The sequence below is a fragment of the Megascapheus bottae genome, chromosome 20, assembly GCF_031878675.1.
Source record: "Megascapheus bottae isolate mThoBot1 chromosome 20, mThoBot2.hap1, whole genome shotgun sequence".
Taxonomy (NCBI): Eukaryota; Metazoa; Chordata; class Mammalia; order Rodentia; family Geomyidae; genus Megascapheus; species Megascapheus bottae.
Genome location: NC_143528.1, coordinates 32,730,582 through 32,749,782, shown reverse-complemented (window position 1 = coordinate 32,749,782; position 19,201 = coordinate 32,730,582). Strand labels below are relative to the sequence as shown.

Sequence of the window (19,201 nt, the reverse complement as noted above, 5' to 3'; positions counted from 1 at the left end):
TATTGTTGTTTTTAGAGTCTTACTATATAGTCCAGGTTGGCCTTCAATGTGCAATTTCCTGTCTAGGATTATAGGTAAGTTACATAATCTGAGTCACCAAGCATGACTACATCTTCAATTTCTATAGAGATATCACTCATGGAGCAGGGCCACCATAGGGCCTCATTTCACCTTAGGTACTTCCGGAAGGACTTTTTATTGTCAAGGTAATGTATAGAGGGGTTACAGTTACATTTGCCAGGTAGTAGGTGCATTACTTCTCACACATTGATACCCCTTCTCATGTTTTTGTTCCCATTTCTCTCCCCCCCCACCCTCCCAATCATCTTGTTTCCCCCCTTCCCTTTCCTATTTCAAATAAATGAATAAACATATATGCAGGATACCAGGTAACAAAGTCAGATACAGTAACAATGTGAAATTAACCAAAGGGCAAAAAAAGAAGAGAAATAACATAGTACATTAAGAAGAACAATAACACAAAATAAAGCTCTTGTTTCCATATCTTAGAGATTCTTTCATTTAGTCTCATCTTATATGGTCTTATTTATGTACCTAGGTTTTGAGCCATTGTAATCCCCTGCTAGAAGAGCCCTAGATGTGTACTAATTATTACAAATGAGGGAAAACATTGAGCCTGTGTTCCTTTGGGTCTGCCTTACTCCGCTTAATATGATTTTTTCTAAGTCTTTCCCTGTCCTTAAAAATGGGATGATGTCATTCTTTCTGACAGCAGCATAGAATTCCATTGTGTATAAATACCATATCTTGTTGATCCACTCATCAACTGAGGGGCATCTGGGTTGGTTCCATATCTTTGCTATGGTAAATATTGCCGCAATGAACATTGTTGTGCTAATGGGTTTAGTATGTCCTTGTTTCTGGACGGTTGGATAAATGCCAAGTAGTGGAATTGCTGGGTCATAGGGTAGTTCTAGATTTAGTCTTTTGAAGAATCACCATACTGTTTTCCATAGTTGTCAAAAGAGTTTACACATTTCTGGAAGGACTTTATAGTATACATATATAACAGTTCTATAAACCTCCAAATAAGTTCACAGCCTAAGTTACTAGAGGTCAGGATTCCAACGTCCGTTGGGAGGGAGAGATAAAATACTCCCACATATAGCATGCTTGTACATGCATGTATGCATGTGTGTACACACACGAAGTAGCATAACTTCAGTTTTCATATGGAATTTTCTCTGTGTAATCACCTCAGTCCAGTTCTCCTCTCTTCTCCCCTCCCTTCTCTTTCCCTCTCTTCTCTTCCTGGCTCATCTCCTCTCTTCCCTCTCTTCTTTCCCCCTCCCATTTTCTCTCCTTTTCCATATTCCCTTTCTTTCTCTGTTTCTATCTCTCCATCTCTGTCTCTGTCTCACTCTTCACCACTCTTCCTTTCTTTGTGATTTCTGCAACACTATGCCGACATTCTACCACTTGCATCATGCTCCCAACCAATTTTTTTAGTTATTTTTTGGATAAGCTCTTGTATTTTTCCTAAACTCTCCTTGGACCATATCCTTCTACCTATGCAATGCAGGTATCTGGGGTGGCAGATATACACCACAGTACATGGTTTGTTTGTTATGATAGGGTCTCCTTAGCTTTCCCTGTTTGAATCCTAATTTTATCAAGTGAGAGCTTCATCCTATTTTGTTTCAGTTCTCTTCTGTATATGGACAAGAATCTGTGCTTATGTTCATTACAAATTTTATTGTAAGTGGAAATGTAGAGTAAGCTCTGCTTTTTAAACTCATTGTCCATCTAAGTTTACTATGTTTTCCCACACATATACTGATAGATATCTTTTTGTGGTACTGAAGATTGGATTGAGGGACTTGGGTTTTCTAAGCACTTGCTTTGCCACTTGATCCATGTCCCCAGTGCTTCGCTATCAATTTATTAAACAGTAGCAAGTATTTGTAACCTACCTACCTGCAGTAAGAAGGTCCAGGCATTTAGGGGATTAAGCTAGGAAAAAAATATATGACCACTAGATGGCACTATCGTGCAATTTATTTAGAAGAAGCAGAGGCAGAGTTGCAAGTATTGGTAGAGGGTGGAGGAGTCAGTCTCTGACGGCATTTTATATAGTACAAAAATCAGAGTGTAGAGATCACTACTCAGAGAAGAAAAGAGGGAGTCTAGAGAAGAGATTGTATCTGACACTACTCTGTTATGATAGAGTCTGTAGAACATTCCGGAGAGCAACAATGGCTTGGGGTTTCTCATATACCAGCATTTGTCATCTGTGATATCTATGACTACCAGATGCTGAGCACAGATTGAGGGTATGCAAAACAGGCAGGCTTTAATTGGCTAACAAACAACATTTTTAGGGCTTCACTTAAAGCAAATGAATGTGTAAACATTTGGATTTGAACAATCCCAAGTCTGATGGAAAGCATACAGAGGCTGATATACAGGGGCCATGTTTAAACATTTATGTCACAACAACTTCATCCTGAAAGACATCTTTACAGTAGCAGAATGGAGGAGTCATACAAACAGTTCAAAGGAAATTACCACTCTTTTACATGATAGATGACAGAAAGCTAATTTTCTGAAAATAATCCGAGCTCCTAAGGAAAAAATAGAAGAAAATAAAGTAATAAAAGAAAACAGGCTTCACCAAGAATGAGCACTGAAGAGGAAAATAGACCAGAAAAGAATAGATTGATTGGAAGAAAAAATCCAGCAATGAGAAGACAAATAGCCTTCCTCTGTCGAGGAAGGTTTTAGCCATTGCTGGAGTGAAGGTTTTTGTAGGGAAGTTTTGTAGGTTCTGTAGAGTTTAGAATCATTGATGTTTCTCTTGAACTTCACCTTGAAAATGAGTAATGTCATGGTCCCCAGGACTTTAAAACTCTACTAATGAAATTCAGCTAGCCCAGGCTGAAAAGTCCTTGAGACTTCATCTCCAAAATGATTGGCAGGAATTGGGGATAAAGGTATGGCCTAAATGGTAGTGCAAGAAATGCAGCTGAGGCTCAAAGTGATAGAGCACTAGCCTTGAATGAAACTGCTCACGGACAACATCCAGTTTCTGAGTTCAAGCCCTACAACCAACAAAATAAATAAATAAACAAATAAGATATAGTACTTTCTAGGCCCTGAGTTAGAAGCCCAGTACCTCCTCTTTCCCAGAAAACAAGTCATGTAAGAAATTCTCTGCTCCTAGATCAAGAGTCTAATGGCCACACATTTTTGTTTACCATTTAAACAAGTTGACATTCATATCTAACATGTCACCTATATTATGCTTGGAGCTTCTTCCTATAGCTGAATTTTTTGTTTTTCTTTCATATATTTTATTGTAATTAATAGAAGGTTTACATTATATTCACCAGATAGAAGGTGCATTACTTCACATACATTGATACCCTTTCTCATGCCTTGGTCCCCATTTCCCTCCACCCACTTCATCTTGTTTTCCCCCCTTCCCTCTCCTATTTCAAATAACCAAATAAACATATATACAATATATCAGATAGCAAGGTAAAGTACTGTAACAATATGAGATAACCAAGGGACAGCAAAAGAGATGGGAGATAACATAGTATATTAAGGACAACAATCACTCATTATATGGTTTTTGTTTCTATATCCTGGAGGTCCTTTCATTTAGCATCATACTATATGGCTTTATGTATTTAGGTTTTGCTCTATTGCAAATCTCTGCTAGGAGAGCCCAAGGTTTCTACTTATTATGACAAATGAGGGAAACCATTGAGCCTATGTTCCTTTGAGTCTGGCTTACTTCACTTAATGTGATTTTTTCTAAGTCTTTCAATTTCCTTACAAATGGGGTGATGTCGTTCTTTCTGACAGCAGCATAGAATTCCATTGTGTGTAAATATCACATCTTGTTGATCCACTCATCTACTGAGGGGCATCTGGGTTAGTTCCATATCTTTGCTATGGTAAATGGTGCTGCAATGAAGATCATTGTGCTAGTGGATTTAGTATGTCCTTGTTTCTGGACCATTGGGTAAATGCCAAGTAGTGGAATTTCTGGGTCATAGGGGAACTCTATGCTTAGTCTTTCGAGGAACAGCCTATAACTGATTTTCTTATTCAGGTCTCTGCTCACTATCATTTCTAAAAGAGTTTAGAGACCACTATGTATGAAACAGTTTTCCTGACCCCTTCACCAGCTCTATTTCCTTCAGATCTCTTAGATGGTATTTGAAATATTTATTGGCTGTATTATGTGATCCTCTGGAATCTAAGCAAAAGCCAGGATCAAAGACAGTGCTAAAGCACCCAAGACATGGAGCATAAGTGTCAACTCACAATAAATATTTGTTGCATGGAATGCCAATATTCTGTGATTAAAAGAAAATCACAAAGTGGACCAGAAAAGGCTTTTAATTGTGAAGAAAAACTGGATTAGTTTTTTTTTTAATTTTTAGTTTTCAAAAATATCTTTAAGTGGCTGTACAAAGGGGTTTCAATTCAATGTAATGATTTAGGAGTACAACACATCTTTTTGCCCAACCCCACCTATCCCCTCAAGTTCCCTGGTTCTATTTTTACTTCACACATTGAATATTTTTTACACCAATCATTCATCCTACATCTTTCCATTCATCTGCTCTGACTACCCTTTCATTTAATCTTTCTCACTCCTGAAAACACATTTCAGCTTCCTGGTGTCCACTTTGTGAAACTATAATTTAATTGATTCAAGTTACATCATTGCTATCCTCCCTTGTAAATTTGCTTATGTCTCTATATTTATATACATTTTTATGCTTTAGATGTAACTTCTACAGATGAGAAAAAAATATGTGCCCTTGACCACTCTGAGCCTGACGTCCATTACTTTTTTACAGTCATCCATTTCCCTGTAAAGGACATGTTATTCTTCCTGATGGGTAAGTAAAATTGCATTTCCATATGTCTGTGTATGTCCTCTTTTCTTGATCCGCTCCATCTTTTGCAGTGCATTTGGGCTCTTTCTGTAACTTGGCTATGGCCACGATAATAAACCCGGGTGTACGAATGTGTTTCCTGTGCTGACCTGTAATCATGGCCTAGGAGAGGAAGATGGCAGGGCCTTTCACTGTACTAGGACCTGTGCCATGCCCAAGCCTGCCTCATTGAGGGGCTCAGTGGCTGCGAACTAGAAATCCTCCAAAAGCGTTGTTCCAGGAGGTTAGCAGGCTGTGGAGATAAGTGTCCACCCCATCGCACCCCACCCTCCGCCGTACTGCAGCTCCCCAATTCTTCAGGGAACCCAGCAGGAGGAGGGCCGTTCTTAGGCCTAAGGGGAGAAAAATGCACCACGGCCCGGAAAAGACAGAGCGTCCGTTTCCGGGGGGACGATTTGAAGGGACGCACTCGCCACGCCCCTTCCGGTCTGGTCGGCCCGCCCCCCCCCCAACACCACCCCCCGCCCCCCGGCTTCCTCTGCACGCACGTGTATCCCGGAAGGAACGGGACCGCGCCGGATTGCAGCTGCGGCGGTGACGTTTGCGGGCCTTTGGGGTGCGGAGTGCGGCGCTGAGAAGTCACGATGGTGGGTTCTCCCCTGCTTCCGTCCTCGCGGAGGCTCGGGTGGGGCGAGGGCGCGAAGGAGTTAAGCTGGACTGAGGAGGAGCCGGGGCGGGGCCGAGCGCGCATGCGCGCGCCGCCCTCCCCCTCCCTTCCTTCCCCCCTCCCCGTCCCCCTTCCTCCGGGTTTTCTCTTCAAGTTGGGGATGCGGACGTCCACCGACCGCCGCCCCCCCGCCCGAAGACAGTCCTGACTCAGTTTCCCCCTCTGTCCATTCTGCTTTGCCCTTCCCTCCCCCTCCCGCCGACAGTCGGGACTCAGTTTCCCCCTCCTGCTGCCCCACCTCCTGCCCCGCCTTCGCCTCGCAGAGGCTGTCGTGTGGTCTTGGTTTCGGAAACAGAGTCGTTCCCGGATTGCCCGTGTCACCGTGAAGCCCTGGAAGAGGAGAAAGTGGACTGTCCGTGGGTCCGGAACAGGAGCACGTGTTGTGCACATTAGCCGTGGCTGTGCGGGTTTCATTGGAAATGAAACAGGCACAAGACCTTCTAAACCTGGAACCAAGGGCCTCTGGGGCGACGCTTCCCCCAACTCTCGCCAGCAGTCTTTTCTTTTACCTGTAGGCTTGAGATAGGACACTCGAAGCTTCAAGTGCAGCATGTCTTGTCTTGCTTTTGAACTTCCAGAGGCCGTCCGTAGGTTCCTGGTTCTTGACTTCTTCAATTTTCAAAGCCAGTAGCCTAGAATCTCCAGTGAAGATCTGGGCTTCTCTCTCAGGATTTCTCCTACCTCCTTATTCAGAGCCCTTACGCTTTCTGTTAAGTCTACATGGCTGCTTCTAGAGAGCTTCCCCGCCTCAAGGTTTTCAATTGTATCTATAAAGTCCGTTTTGCTGTGTACAATGATAAACTCCTAGAAAATAGGGCAGGAACATATATTAAGGTTGAGGTAGGGCAGTATTTTGCCTACTGCACACACACACACACACACACACACACACACACACACACACACATTGGATTTTTCTCTCAGGTTTGTTGCCTGATGCTCCAGTTCACACACACACACACACTGGATTTTTCTCTCAGGTTTGTTGCCTAATGCTCCAGTTCACTTGAGAGACTCTTACCTGTTCTTAGCTATAGGTTCAGATGTATGTGCACAGGAAAGATATAAAGGTCTTCAATTGCCTCTACATAAGCTGTGCTGTATGTATTCCTGTACCTCCTTCTTTTTCAGTTTTGGAGATCTTCCTCTTTGGTTTGAGTGTGTCCCCCAAAATATCACGTGTGGGAAACTTGATTCCTCTGAGTGGCAGTATTTCGAGAAGCTCAGTAACAGGCATTTGGTCCTGGTGGAAGAATCCACATGAGTGGATCAGTACTGTTATCAGCTCCACAGGAGACCCTTGGGGATAACAGGTTGATTTTGGATTTGCTATCATCCTAAATACCCAATCTCAGGGACTCTGTTACAGTGAGAGAAACGGGAGGGCTGTGGGTATGGCTCCCATGGGAGAGCATTAGCATCTTCCTAGCAAGTGGAAAGCCCTGAGTTTAAAAGCCAGCTCTGCCCAAAGAAAGGAAAGGAAGGGGGAAAAATCAGAACCATAAGGAATTGGGGTGACTTGGTTTTTAAATAGCTTAGGACCCCATTTTGTACTTTAACTGAAATGTAACATCTTTGATGGACACTTAAATTGCTTTTATTTCTTCAGTACTGCCAGGAATGCAGCATGGCTGTACTATATTTTTCTTTTGGCACATATGTCAGTAGAATAAAGGAGAAGATAGACAACTCCTTGATCATAAATGGTATGATTTTCACTGTGATGGGAACTGTCAGTTGCTCTTCAGCAGTGCCAGTTTGTCCCTACCAATTTATGAGAACATTAGTGCACTTTCACAAACACAGTGTTAGTTTTTGTCATTGGCGGTCATAACAGTTCTTTTTTGTTGACACAGCTTGCATTTCTTTTAAATTAGAATATCTCTCTTTTCTAATCTGGTTTTTAATAGATATTTTTATTGGCATATAGTAGTTGTACAAGTGGCCTTTCATTGTGATGTTTCTGTCCATACACACAAAGTTTTTCCCTGTCAATTCATTTAAATTTCCCTGTTATTTAATTCTACTCTAAATCCTGAATACATAGGGGATACTGTATGCCGTACCCACAGAATGTTTAGATAAGTTTTTGGACTATAAATGCCGAAAGATGTCAAAAGCTATCTCTTGTCTTAATGTGCACTTTGAAAACTGTTCATCATTCTGAACCCATGTACTTTTCTAAGGAAAAGTACATTTGAAGTTCTAGGAACAGATTCAGAAATGAAATAATCCTAATCAGAAGTTCATTTATCCAATTGGTAGAGATTTTAGCGTGTGTGTGTGTGTGTGTGTGTGTGTGTGCGCGCGCACGTGCGTGTGTGTGTGTGTGTGTGTGCGTGCGCGAAGACAGCTTCTTTTACAAGTTTTGGGAAGGGTTATCATCCATCTGTTTGGGCAGCCTATCAGACTATTTTTTTTTTTTTTGAGCACCTGAAACAGTGACAGAAAGTTGGTTTTCTCTAGGAGCAACTACTTTAAGTAGAAACAGCTTGTTTGTCAAACTGATTGGAACTGGAGTTTTACTGCTTAGTAGATTAACATCTTACTGTGTTTCAAATTTTTTTCTTTAATGAAGCATTTTTTTTATTGTTGCTCAAAAATAATGAAAATGTCTGAAATATAGTAAATCTTCCTGCCTGTGTTTCCTCCCCTTATGTATTCATATCCTGCCTCAAGGCAACCTTTTCATAAATAAATTATACCGGGAATCATTAAACTACTGCTGAGGCAGAATATTACCTGAGTTTTATAGTACTCTTTTTGTGCTGAGTGTTGGAAGTGCTCTAAAGACCAAAAGCTATGAAGACATTACCACATGTAACAGTTGTAAGTTATTTCTTTTAAGTCTTTAAAAGAAATTTTGTGCTATGTAGCTTCAGTTCTAATTCCCTAACAGCTTCAGATAACTTCTGTTTCTTCTCCCCCTTCCCCTGCCTTGGTATTTTGTGGCTTTTTCTTTCTTCTCAAATCATTTTGAAGTAAAGCAGTTTGCTCTGCCACTTGAGCTATACCTCTAGTTGTTTTTTTGTTTTTTTAATGTTTTTGTTTTTGTTTTGTTTTCTAGTTAGGGTCTGGGCTGGCTTCAGACAGTGAGCCTCCCAAGTAGCTGGGATTACAAGTGTGTGCTACCATGCCTAGCTTATTTTCTGAGTGAGAGCTTTTCTGCCTTTTCCCCCCTGGACTAGCTTCAAGCTGTGATCTATCTCTACATCCTGAGTACCTGAGATGACAAGTGTGAGCCTGAGCCACTATTCCTAGCCAAACCTGATCAATAATTTGGGTAGGATAAGATACTGGAATATGTAGGGGAAAAGATATACTGAGATGTTTAGGAAGAGTGAAGAAATTATGGCCAAATTAAGTAGTACAGGGTTAGGGGAGGAAAACGGGTTCACATTTGTAGATGCTGATTTTCATATGACTTCTATTATTTCCTTTGTTCCTAACTTGTACAGACTATGAGGCCAGCTTTGTTTTGTTTTGTTTATTGGTTCACTGACCAGCCTCAGAATACTTACACTAATATCTTGTGTTCCCTACCCTTGGCCTCCTCAATTATAATGCACATTTCCAGCCCAACTCTCTTGTTTCTGTTCTAAATACCTGCCCTGAAAGTGGAGCTGTTGAAAAGCCAAATTTATTGGGTTTGTCTATACCTTCCTTTTTTGTCTTACACTATTTGAAAATTGCTGTGAATATATCATTGATGTTATAATTATGGGAGCAAATACTACTAGAATTACTGAATAAGTTTAAAAAATTTTGCCTTTTACTCAGTGTAAAGTTTCTGTTTTATCGTATTTCTGTTTTTGTTCTTAAAGCTTATGTTTAAAGAAAATGTTTGTGACTATATTCACTTGATTTGTTGTGTTATATGTATCTATGTTCCTGTGTTTTAGCCTAAAATACTAAAGGGAAAAAGTACAGGACGGGAGAAAAAGGTCATCCATCCCTACAGTAGGAAAGCAGCTCAGATTACGCGGGAGGCCCACAAACAAGAAAGAAAGGAAAAGTGAGTATCTTTTCATCATTTTACTTATAAATAAATTCCTTTATTCATTTATTCCTTGGTTTTCTCTCTCTTCCTTCCCTTAATAAATATTTGTTCAGTATTTTCTTTGTACCAAAAATAAACTGAACACAATCTTAGGGAGCTTATCTAACTGAAACAATTAAATGAATTGGAATAGTAGTTTGTTTCAACAAAGAAGTGTTCAGGAGTCTGAAAAAAAATGTTTCAAAGGTTCCTTACGGTAGGTGAAGTAATGACTGTATAAAAGCTGTTGACTAGCCTTACGTTGTTGTGGATGTTCAACGCATGTTCATACGAGCTGGTGTGGTTATATAGTGATGCTTTGCCAAGACACAAAACCTGCAGCGTTGCCTTTCCAACCTGTTTCCAGATGGTGTGGATGTGGTCACTGCCATGGTGGCACTTTCTGATGATAGCCACTGTCCTGTGCTGTAACTTGATAGTGTTTAGTTATCTTTTTCCTGTGTATCACCTAAGACATTTTATCAATTAGAACTACTGAAGTAGTAGCATTACCAGCCACGGATGGTCTGAGCCATAGGTACACTAGTGTTCTTGGTGGTGCAAAGGTTGTAAAACTTACATACTAACTCTACATTCTGTTCTTAATGTAACATGACAGCATCAGGAGGATAGAGGGAAAAGCAACTTGGTTAGCATTGATTAATTCTGGTTTTGAACCCGCCTACTGACCTTAGTAGTGGCAGTGGCCTACATTCACTATTTTAGGAAGTATAGGTTGAGACTATTCTTTACCAGAAATGCTTGATACCAGAAGTATTTTAGATTCTGGGTTGTTACAGATTTTGGAATATTTGCATATAACATATATTCTATATGCCTATGATGAGAATCAAGCCTAATCACAAAATACATTTGTGCTTCATATATAACCTAATACATGTAGCCTGAACATAATTTTATACAGAGTTTTTAGTGCATCTGTGTTTTGACTGTGACTCATTGCATGAGATTAGGTATGAAATTCTCAAGGATGGTGTGTCAGTACTCAAAAAGTGAGTTAGATCAATCAAGTTAACACTCGTTGTTAATCATCACACCATTCCATGCTTGTTTTACAGTTGTTTTTGTAAGTGTAAATGAGTGACATTTAAATGAATGCTCTTTGGGCAGTGTTTCTTTTTGCTGTTTTGACAGATTTCTAGAACTTGATTTGGAAGTTTTCTAATGTATGTACACTTTCCTTCTAAGAATGAAGAATGAAAAGGCCTTGCGGCTCAACCTTATTGGTAAGTGGGTTTGCTTATTTGAAACCCTGGCTTGAGTAGAGTGCATTTTTGCCCGATATTAATTTTTCTTTTTGCTTTCTTAGTGAAATGTTATTTGTGTTCACCTGTACTGTGAATTGAACACAGGGTCTCTTACTTGCTTTCTTTGGTGGTACAAAGAACTCTTGCTAGGGTTTTTGCTGGGTTTTTTTTTTTTTAAGTTAGAGCTTCTAGGACTTTTCTGCCAAGGCTGAGTTTGGACTATGATACTCTAGATCTCCGTCTAGGTTTATAGACCTAATCTAAAGGTGTCCAGCCAGCTTTGATATTTTGTTCTTATCAGTGAAGCCTTGATTGATTTCTGACAGATTTGTTTAAGTCTACACTGAGTTTTATATTTTTAATGTGAAAGTGATATTGCTTCTGTTTTAAATGATTGAACTGAGAATTACAATGACTATGCTTAAATGATGACTTCTGGGGCTAAACTGTCTTGGTACTTCTTGTTCATAGGTGAAAAACTGCAGTGGTTTCATAATCATCTGGACCCTCAAAAAACAAGATATTCAAAAAAAGATGCTTGTCAATTAATTGAAAGGTAAACACTGGGCATATTATGAGCTAAGGACCAGAAAAGAGCCACTCTAGTCTGTTTTTTAAGATGGTTTGTACAAGAACAGTTGAATTTTGTTAATAGAAAAGTATTATGTTTGTGATCTTTTCTGGGCCCTAGAGAGGTATTAGAATAGGGTCATTAGAATGGCTTCCTAAAAAATTTCATATGGGGGCCAGGAGTTTGGCCTGCCTAGCCTGCATGAAGATCCGGGTTCAATTCCTCGGTACCACATACATAGAAAAAAGCTGGAAGTGGTGCTGAGGCTGAAGTGGTAGAGCTCTAGTGTTGAGAAAGTCCAAGGACAGGGCTCACGCCCTAAGCCTCAAGCCCAGAACTGGCCAAAAACAACAAAAAAAAAACCTTTCATATGCACTGGCTCCTTTCATGTAAGGGTTAGTAAATGTAGGGTAGCTAGCTTGAGGAGCCTCTAGCCCGAGAACATGTTTCAGACCCAGGAGTGGGAGTGAGCCTCAGATGTTTTGTAGTCCGAAATGACAAGTCCCAAGGGATTAGCATGCAAGTGACACTTGGCTAATGAAAGCCCTGGAGGTCAGTCTTGAGAATTTGGACCTTATTCAAGGACATTAGGCACAGTGGGAGATGTCTGCAGCAAGGACTCCAAATGACTCCACATGACTTGGGAAGCTCAAATAAGGTCAAGGAGCAAAACGTACCAAGAAGGGATTTGGCCTTACAAAAAGGCTGTTGAGAGGCCAGTGTAACAGTGCTGGGGCGATATAGTGGATTCTGCCTGGTTATTAGCGTTTGATGAAGAGAAGTGAAACAATTCAGAGAAATGAATTAGGTAGACATTTCATCATGTAATGAGAGTAACAGACAGAGAGGAATCAAATAGGCTGTTTACTTATCTTGCTTCAGCTTCAGCAAGATAAGTAGTGGTTATAAGATGAGTGATTGTTCTGTGTCTTAAAGTGGGGAGGCCAAGAGTGGAGCAGGCTTGGCGTAGGAGCTGGAGACAGAAGCAGGTTACTAACAGGTTTCACGTGTGAGGGGAAGCACTTGGATACATCTGAATGGACACCCAATCGCTGATTGGATAGGAGTGTCCTCAGTTCATCAGATAGTGGGATGTGAATCCAGTTAAGGGGTGAAGAGGTTTGAGGACAGGAGGAGCTCAGGAATGGAGACTCTTAATGGGCAGGTAAAGGCTTGGATTACATTCTACATTGATTACATTGATTTTGCAGCTCACTTCCTTTCCCTACTTTTCAGGTATCTAGGTCGATTCAGTGGTGAGCTGGAGCAGATCGAGTTACATAACAGCATCAAGGACCGGCAGGGCAGGCGGCACTCCTCGCGCGAGACTGTCATCAAGCAGACCATGGAGCGGGAGCGGCAGCAGTACGAAGGTTATGGCTTTGGTACGTTCCTGGTGATTTTCCCCTGTGCAGCTTGCTTCACAGGTTCAGTTTCTTCTCTTCTGTTGATTGATCTTGATCTCCTGTGAATAATTTTTGGGTTGAGTTTTTTTCTGCATTCCTAGCAAAGTTTTCATTTTTATGACAGTGACATCCTATCTTTCTACTGTGTCTGGAGTATTTTCCTTTCCTTCCCAGCATGCACCTATTTTTCTTTTTTTTTTTTCATATATTTTTTATTGTAATTAATAGAAGGGTTACATGATATTCACCAGATAGAAGGTGCATTACTTCACAAACATTGATACCCTTTCTCATGTCTTGGTCCCCATTTCCCTTCCCCTACCTCCGCCCCCGTCTTGTTTTCCCCCCTTTCTTATCCTATTTCAAATAACCAGATAAACATATATACAGTATATCAGATAACAAGGTAAAATTCTGTAACAATATGAGATAACCAAGGGACAGTAAAAGAGATGAGAGATAACATAGTATGTTAAGGACAACAATCATTCATTATATGGCTTTTGTTTCTATATCATGGAGGTCCTTGCATTTAGCATCATGCTATATGGTATTTTTATGAGAGTGACATCTTATCTTTCTATTGTGTCTAGAGTATTTTCCTTTCTTTACCAGCAAGAACCTATTTTTCTTTGTTACAGAATTATTAGCTTATCCCTTTCCAACTGCATCTTAGATTTCTTTAGATACTAAATCTGATTTTTAAAACTCATACTCTACACAGCTACTATTAAAATCATTCTTAGAATCTATAGAAATCCAATTTTATTTATTAGTATTCTAGTATGTCTAATTCTTAAAGAGAGCTATGCTGTTAGCCTATCAGTACTGTCTGAAGAAAATTATTTAATAGGAGAGGGACTTTGCTACTGAGACTTGTAAAGTCACAGATTAGTGGTTCTTCAATAGCTACATGGCCTGCAAGTACAAGTTGATTAGCTTATTAGTTGTCAATATAAAATAATAACTTCTGAGTTTATCTGAAAAGTAAAGATTTTCTGGCTTCTCTTAGGAAAGAGATATCTGATGATTTGGTAGTATAATCAGGAACAGAGTAGCGGCTTTCACTTGTAGATTCGAGTGTGTATTCTAAAGTTCTTTTTTTTTTTCTGCCAGTCGTGGGCTTGAGCTCAGGGCCTGAGCACTGTCCTTGGACTTTCTCAAGGTTAGAGCTCTACCACTTGAGCCTCAGCACCATTTCTGGCTTTTTTCTATGTCTGTGGTACCGAGGAATCGAACCCAGGTCTTTGTGCATGCTAGGCAAGCACTCTACCACTAGGCCAAATTCCCGGCTCCTCTAGAGTTCTTTTATAGGCACTCAAGTTCCGTAGATTTTTCTTGGATAGTGCAATAAAATTTAAGAAAACAACATGGAATATAGGACCCTAAAGGAAGTATTCTGTGAATAATAATGGCAACTTTGAAGCAGATGTTAGTTCCTCTTCATTGCTGACAAGTCAGTTTCTTAATTGAGAAGCAATAAAAAGTAGCTCTAGAACTAGATAGATCCACACTTATATCCTTGTAATCTACTCTGTAACAAAATGCAGGTTATTTAACAAAATATAGGATTTCATTTTTCTAAGTTTATAGATGTCTTAGCACTTTGGAAGCAGAGTCAAGAGTTGTTACTGTAAAGACAACTGGGACTATATAATTTCTTGTTCATGCTAGAATTTATTATTTAATAGCATTTTTGCCTTTTATTTTCTTTTTGTTTGTAGTGCTGGAGATGATTCTGGGGCCATTGTAGATGCTAGGCAAGTGTTTTCTTACTTAAGTTGAGCTATGTCCCCAAAGTCTCTCTCTGTAGCTCATGTTGGCCTGTGACTTGACTGTATTATCTGAGCTAGCCTGAAGTCTCATTCTCCCTTCCTCCAGTAAAGGAATTGATGGATTACAAGCTTGGGTCAACATGTCTTCTGAAACCAAAATGTCTTTTATTTTTTTGTTACAGCAATGCTTTAAAATTGTGTTATGGTGTCATTGTTTATAGTATCTGAAATAGTAGTGAAAAAAGTATAAAATGATGTAATTTGGAAAGAAATTACTAATGGCTGTAAATCATTTTCTTTTCCAGAGATACCAGATATTTTAAATATAAGTAATCTTAAAATTTTTAGGTGAGTATTTTTTATTGTTCCCTGGAAAATGGGTATGAAACACAGAGTGTAAAAACCTTCTTTTTGAGTCAGTACATTAGAGCTGAATGAAAATCAGAGATTTTTCTTAACCTTTCGCATTTATGAGACAAAGTAAAAACTTCCATAGTCATATTGATTTGAAACACCTGATAGTGAAATAATGATGCTCTACCTTTTGTTTTAGAATAGGTGCTTCAGCGTGATACTTTAAAGAAGTATTCCTTCCAATATTCATTTTTAAAAATAAAATAGCAATATTAGACAGATTTGTTATTATTTATTATTTATTTTATATAATTTAGACAGATTTTTTATTAAACATCTTTTGATCTAGTTAGACCCTTGTGATTATAAACCTTATACTTTTAGGAAAACCATACAGTAGGATTTCAGTTTTTTGTTCTTGTTTGTTATTTTTTCCCCAAACATAAATCTCTGTACCCGGGCTTGAACTCAGGACTTCATGGTTTTTCTGCTTGCTTGTTCACAGCCTTCTACCACTTGAACCAGGCCTTTTTAATTGGAGATGGAGTCTCCTAGGCTTCTGTGTTCAGCTGTTAAATATGAACAGCTTTGAATAGGATCCTCCAGATCTCAGTCACTTGAGTAGCAGGAGTGCAGATGCATGCCAGTGGTTGCTGATGCTTGAAAATGCTGTATATGAATCAGTTTAGTCTTAACTAGATCAAATTAAAAGGTCTTATTTTTTTTTTAATGGAAATGAGCAAATCTGGAATCCAGGCATACTCAAATGCAAATGAACTTCTTGTTTCAGAAATCCTTTATGTTCTCCCTTTTCTAAGGAAAGCCAGAAGTGAGAGAAGAGATAGATACTGTCCCTTAGTATCTATTAGAATTCAGTGTTTGAGATGGTTTTTCCATTTCTACTAACATAATTGTCCTGAATTGTCACAGAGAATACTGAATTTGAAAAAGTGGAAGTTTCTCTTACAAGAATAACAGTTGATTAAGATTCAATTACAATGTACCGTTGTGTGTGAAAAGAAAATCTTTTTCTAACTGCTATTTAGGAGTAGGACATAGTTGTTACATTTGAGATGGGGCAATATTTAGGTTAAGGAGAATAAATGAATACTTGCCTGTTTGCTGTGAATGTATGTACAGATTGAGAAGAGGCATCTGGATATGAGAAAGCAAGTATCAGCTGCTTTTGTTTTTGTAATTCTGTTATGTTCAGAGTTTTAGCTCGTCTTTACCTAAGGTTCAACACTCTGTTCTCTTCCTTTTGTCTAGGGAATGGGATTTTGATTTGAAGAAATTGCCAAACATTAAAATGACAAAAGTTTGTGCTGATGATGCAGTTCCAAAGAAACGAAAGAAGAAAACTAATTTACCTGTGGACATAGACTTAGGGGAATTGGAACTTGCAGGTGACTCAAGTGACTCCGATGAAGAAATGACTCCAGTGCCTTTTTGTCTTTCATTGAGTTGAAAATAAATAGTTTGAGGACCTTTAAATTTGTATCCATTAATTGTTAAAAATAAATAACCTCGATGCAAGAATGTGGAATTTATTCTCTCACAGAGTCCCATTTGTCAAAACTGGTGTTAGCATTTTTATTTAAAAATCATAGGTTGCTCTTCATTTGTAATTACTTGCTTTAAAAACAGAAGTTGGATTGGTCTTCTTTTTCCATTACTACAGTGAAATACCTGACACTGCCTGGAAATTCAGAACAGTTTGCTTCCCTCATGGCTTAAGAGAGTATTTCCAAACATCTTTATTGTGTAACATGTGAGTCATAGGGAAATCGCAGGCAATACAGGAAGCCCGGAGTGGATGATCTGTAATCCTAGTTCATCCCACCTCCTAAAATTTCTCTTGTCTTGTCACACTGGAAACCAAGTTCCCAACATTTACACTCTCCCGGGATACATTTAAACCATATGTAAATCAACAGGAACTCTTTAAAAGATGTAAGTATTTTTCTTGTATATGTTTATGACTGCCTAATCTCACATTTTGAGGAATAAATCTATTTTCTAAACTGTTCCTGAAGTGCTTCTTGATTTGTGATGATAGAAAAATTGTGTTTTGGCTGGGAGTTTGCCCTAGTGGTAGAGGGCTTGCCTAGCGTACACGAAGATCTGGGTTCAGTTCCTTAATACCACATACATAGAAAAGCCAGAAGTGGTGCTGTGGCTCAAGTGGCAGAGTGCTAGCCTTGAGGAAAGAAGCCCAAGAACAGCACTCAGGCCCTGAGTTTAAGCCCAAAAACTGGCAAAAAAAAACAATCCCCCCCCCCTCGAAATACCAAAAAGATAAAGTGTGCTTTGTAACCTGAAGCTTCCCTCAAACATTACACATGTATAAAATAGGAGGAAAGCATGATATGGATGACCTGGAATTTTGTTTTTAGAGTGTAATGTATCTTGAGAAGGTAGGATAATGGCAGATGGCTTGCAGCCACTTATATCTGTGGACTGAACAGGTATGAAGACACCAGAAGAAAGTATAGACAGAAGAAACTAGTGGAAATCAAAATTATTTTACTTCAACCCTTTAAAACAAGGAAGGAAAAAAATTTACCCTGTTTGATGGACTCAAGAGCAGGAAAGCCCACCCAGGGCAGTAGAAGAGAAGAGCTTTCTTCTGAATCTTCTCTTTTTTCCCGTTAACAGCATTTGAACGGAAGGCCCTGAGCCTCTCAGTGCCAAGCCATGCCATTTTGCTCTTCCATTGGAAATAGAGTCCCACAGCCTTTTTCTTTCAGGGCTACAATCTAGTTCTCCATGTTACAGCATCCTGAGTAGGTAGGATTACTGACTTGTCAACCTCTGTTCTAAACCAAGGAATAAAATGACCAAGAACTTATATTCATGATTCATTTCAGAGTTCATCTAACTTCAGCAATCATGTTAGAATCTTGACTAATAGTCTAATCAATAATTTGTTTCACTGACATACAGCACCTTTACAAAGTCTTTTCATCTCATCTGGAAGCATTTCTGTTCTTATGCTCTGCACTTCAGAGGCAGAAGGTTGAACAGGTACCTTACTGCTACTTTATAATAATCTCTTAGTTCTCTGAGGTTTTACAGTGCTCTCTTTTTCCTTATTATCACCCAGTACAAATCTCATATAACTTCAGCCTAAGAAACTAGAGTTGTTAAGGACTCAGCCTCTCACAATGACGCATCTTCTCGCCCCTGTCCTGTGGCATCCCTGGCCACCAGGCTGTCTCGCTGTCTTGCATCTTCCTGTAGGAGCCATAAGGAAGGATGGCATCTTGTCCTTTTGTCACCTGTGTAACTTTTTCCATTAAGATCTTTCTTTGCTGGCTGAATTAGTCATTTTTGCTCAACATTTCCCATTTAAGACTTGGTCCCTCTGCCTGCACAGCCATTCAGTGTTTACAGGTTTAACAATAACACTTTTTGTGTGTGTGTTATCCTAGGGTCTGGGGTTAAAGTTATTGTTCTCCAGCTATATCTCTGCCCTCACATCCTTTCTACCCTGGGAAGTCTCCACCCCATGACCTCTGTTAGGATCATGAGTTGAGACTCACTGCCTGTGATGTTTGGTCCAGGAGTGCTTGGTAAGAGAAGGAAGACTATGAGTTTAGATGGCCAATCTGGGCAGAAGTTTGAATTCATACAAACTGTCAGACTAGTGAAAAGGCCTGTAGGCTCATGGGGCCAGGAGATCTGTTTACTCTGATTCAAGATTCAAATTTAGGGCTCTTGCTAAGCAAGAGTAGCTTACACCTATAATTCTTGCTCCTCAGTAGGCTGAAATCTGAGGATTGCAGTTCTAAGTCACTCTGGGGAGAAACATGGATGAGATTCTGATTGCCGATACACCAGCAAAAAGCTGGAACCAAAGACATGGTTCAAGTGGCAGAGCACTAGTCTTGAGCAAAAAGGTTCAGAGACAGTGTCCAGGCTCCTGAGTTCAAGCCCTAGGGGACAGAGAGCTAGAGCAAGAGAGGAGAGAGAGAGAGAGAGAGAGAGAGAGAGAGAGAGAGAGAGAGAGAGAGAGAGAGAGAGAGGGAGGGAGGGAGGGAGGGAGGGAGGGAGGGAGGGAGGGAGGGAGGGAGGGAGGGAGGGAGGGAGGGAGGGAGGGAGGGAGGGGGAGGGAGAGGGAGAGGGAGAGGGAGAGGGAGGGAGGGAGGGAGGGAGGGGGAGGGAGAGGGAGAGGGAGA

The 19,201-nt window shown here is 39.9% G+C and overlaps 1 protein-coding gene across 1 annotated transcript; it reads left to right on the top strand.

The window, feature by feature from the left end:
• Positions 1–6,230: 6,230 nt before the first annotated feature.
• Tma16 (translation machinery associated 16 homolog) lies at positions 6,231–17,049 on the top strand. Its single transcript, XM_090354235.1, has 7 exons — positions 6,231–6,360; positions 9,510–9,622; positions 10,856–10,893; positions 11,386–11,470; positions 12,722–12,870; positions 14,972–15,014; positions 16,290–17,049. Exons 1-7 carry the CDS (start codon positions 6,328–6,330, stop codon positions 16,486–16,488), a joined length of 660 nt encoding a protein of 219 aa, XP_090210361.1. The 5' UTR covers positions 6,231–6,327; the 3' UTR covers positions 16,489–17,049.
• Positions 17,050–19,201: the final 2,152 nt, after the last annotated feature.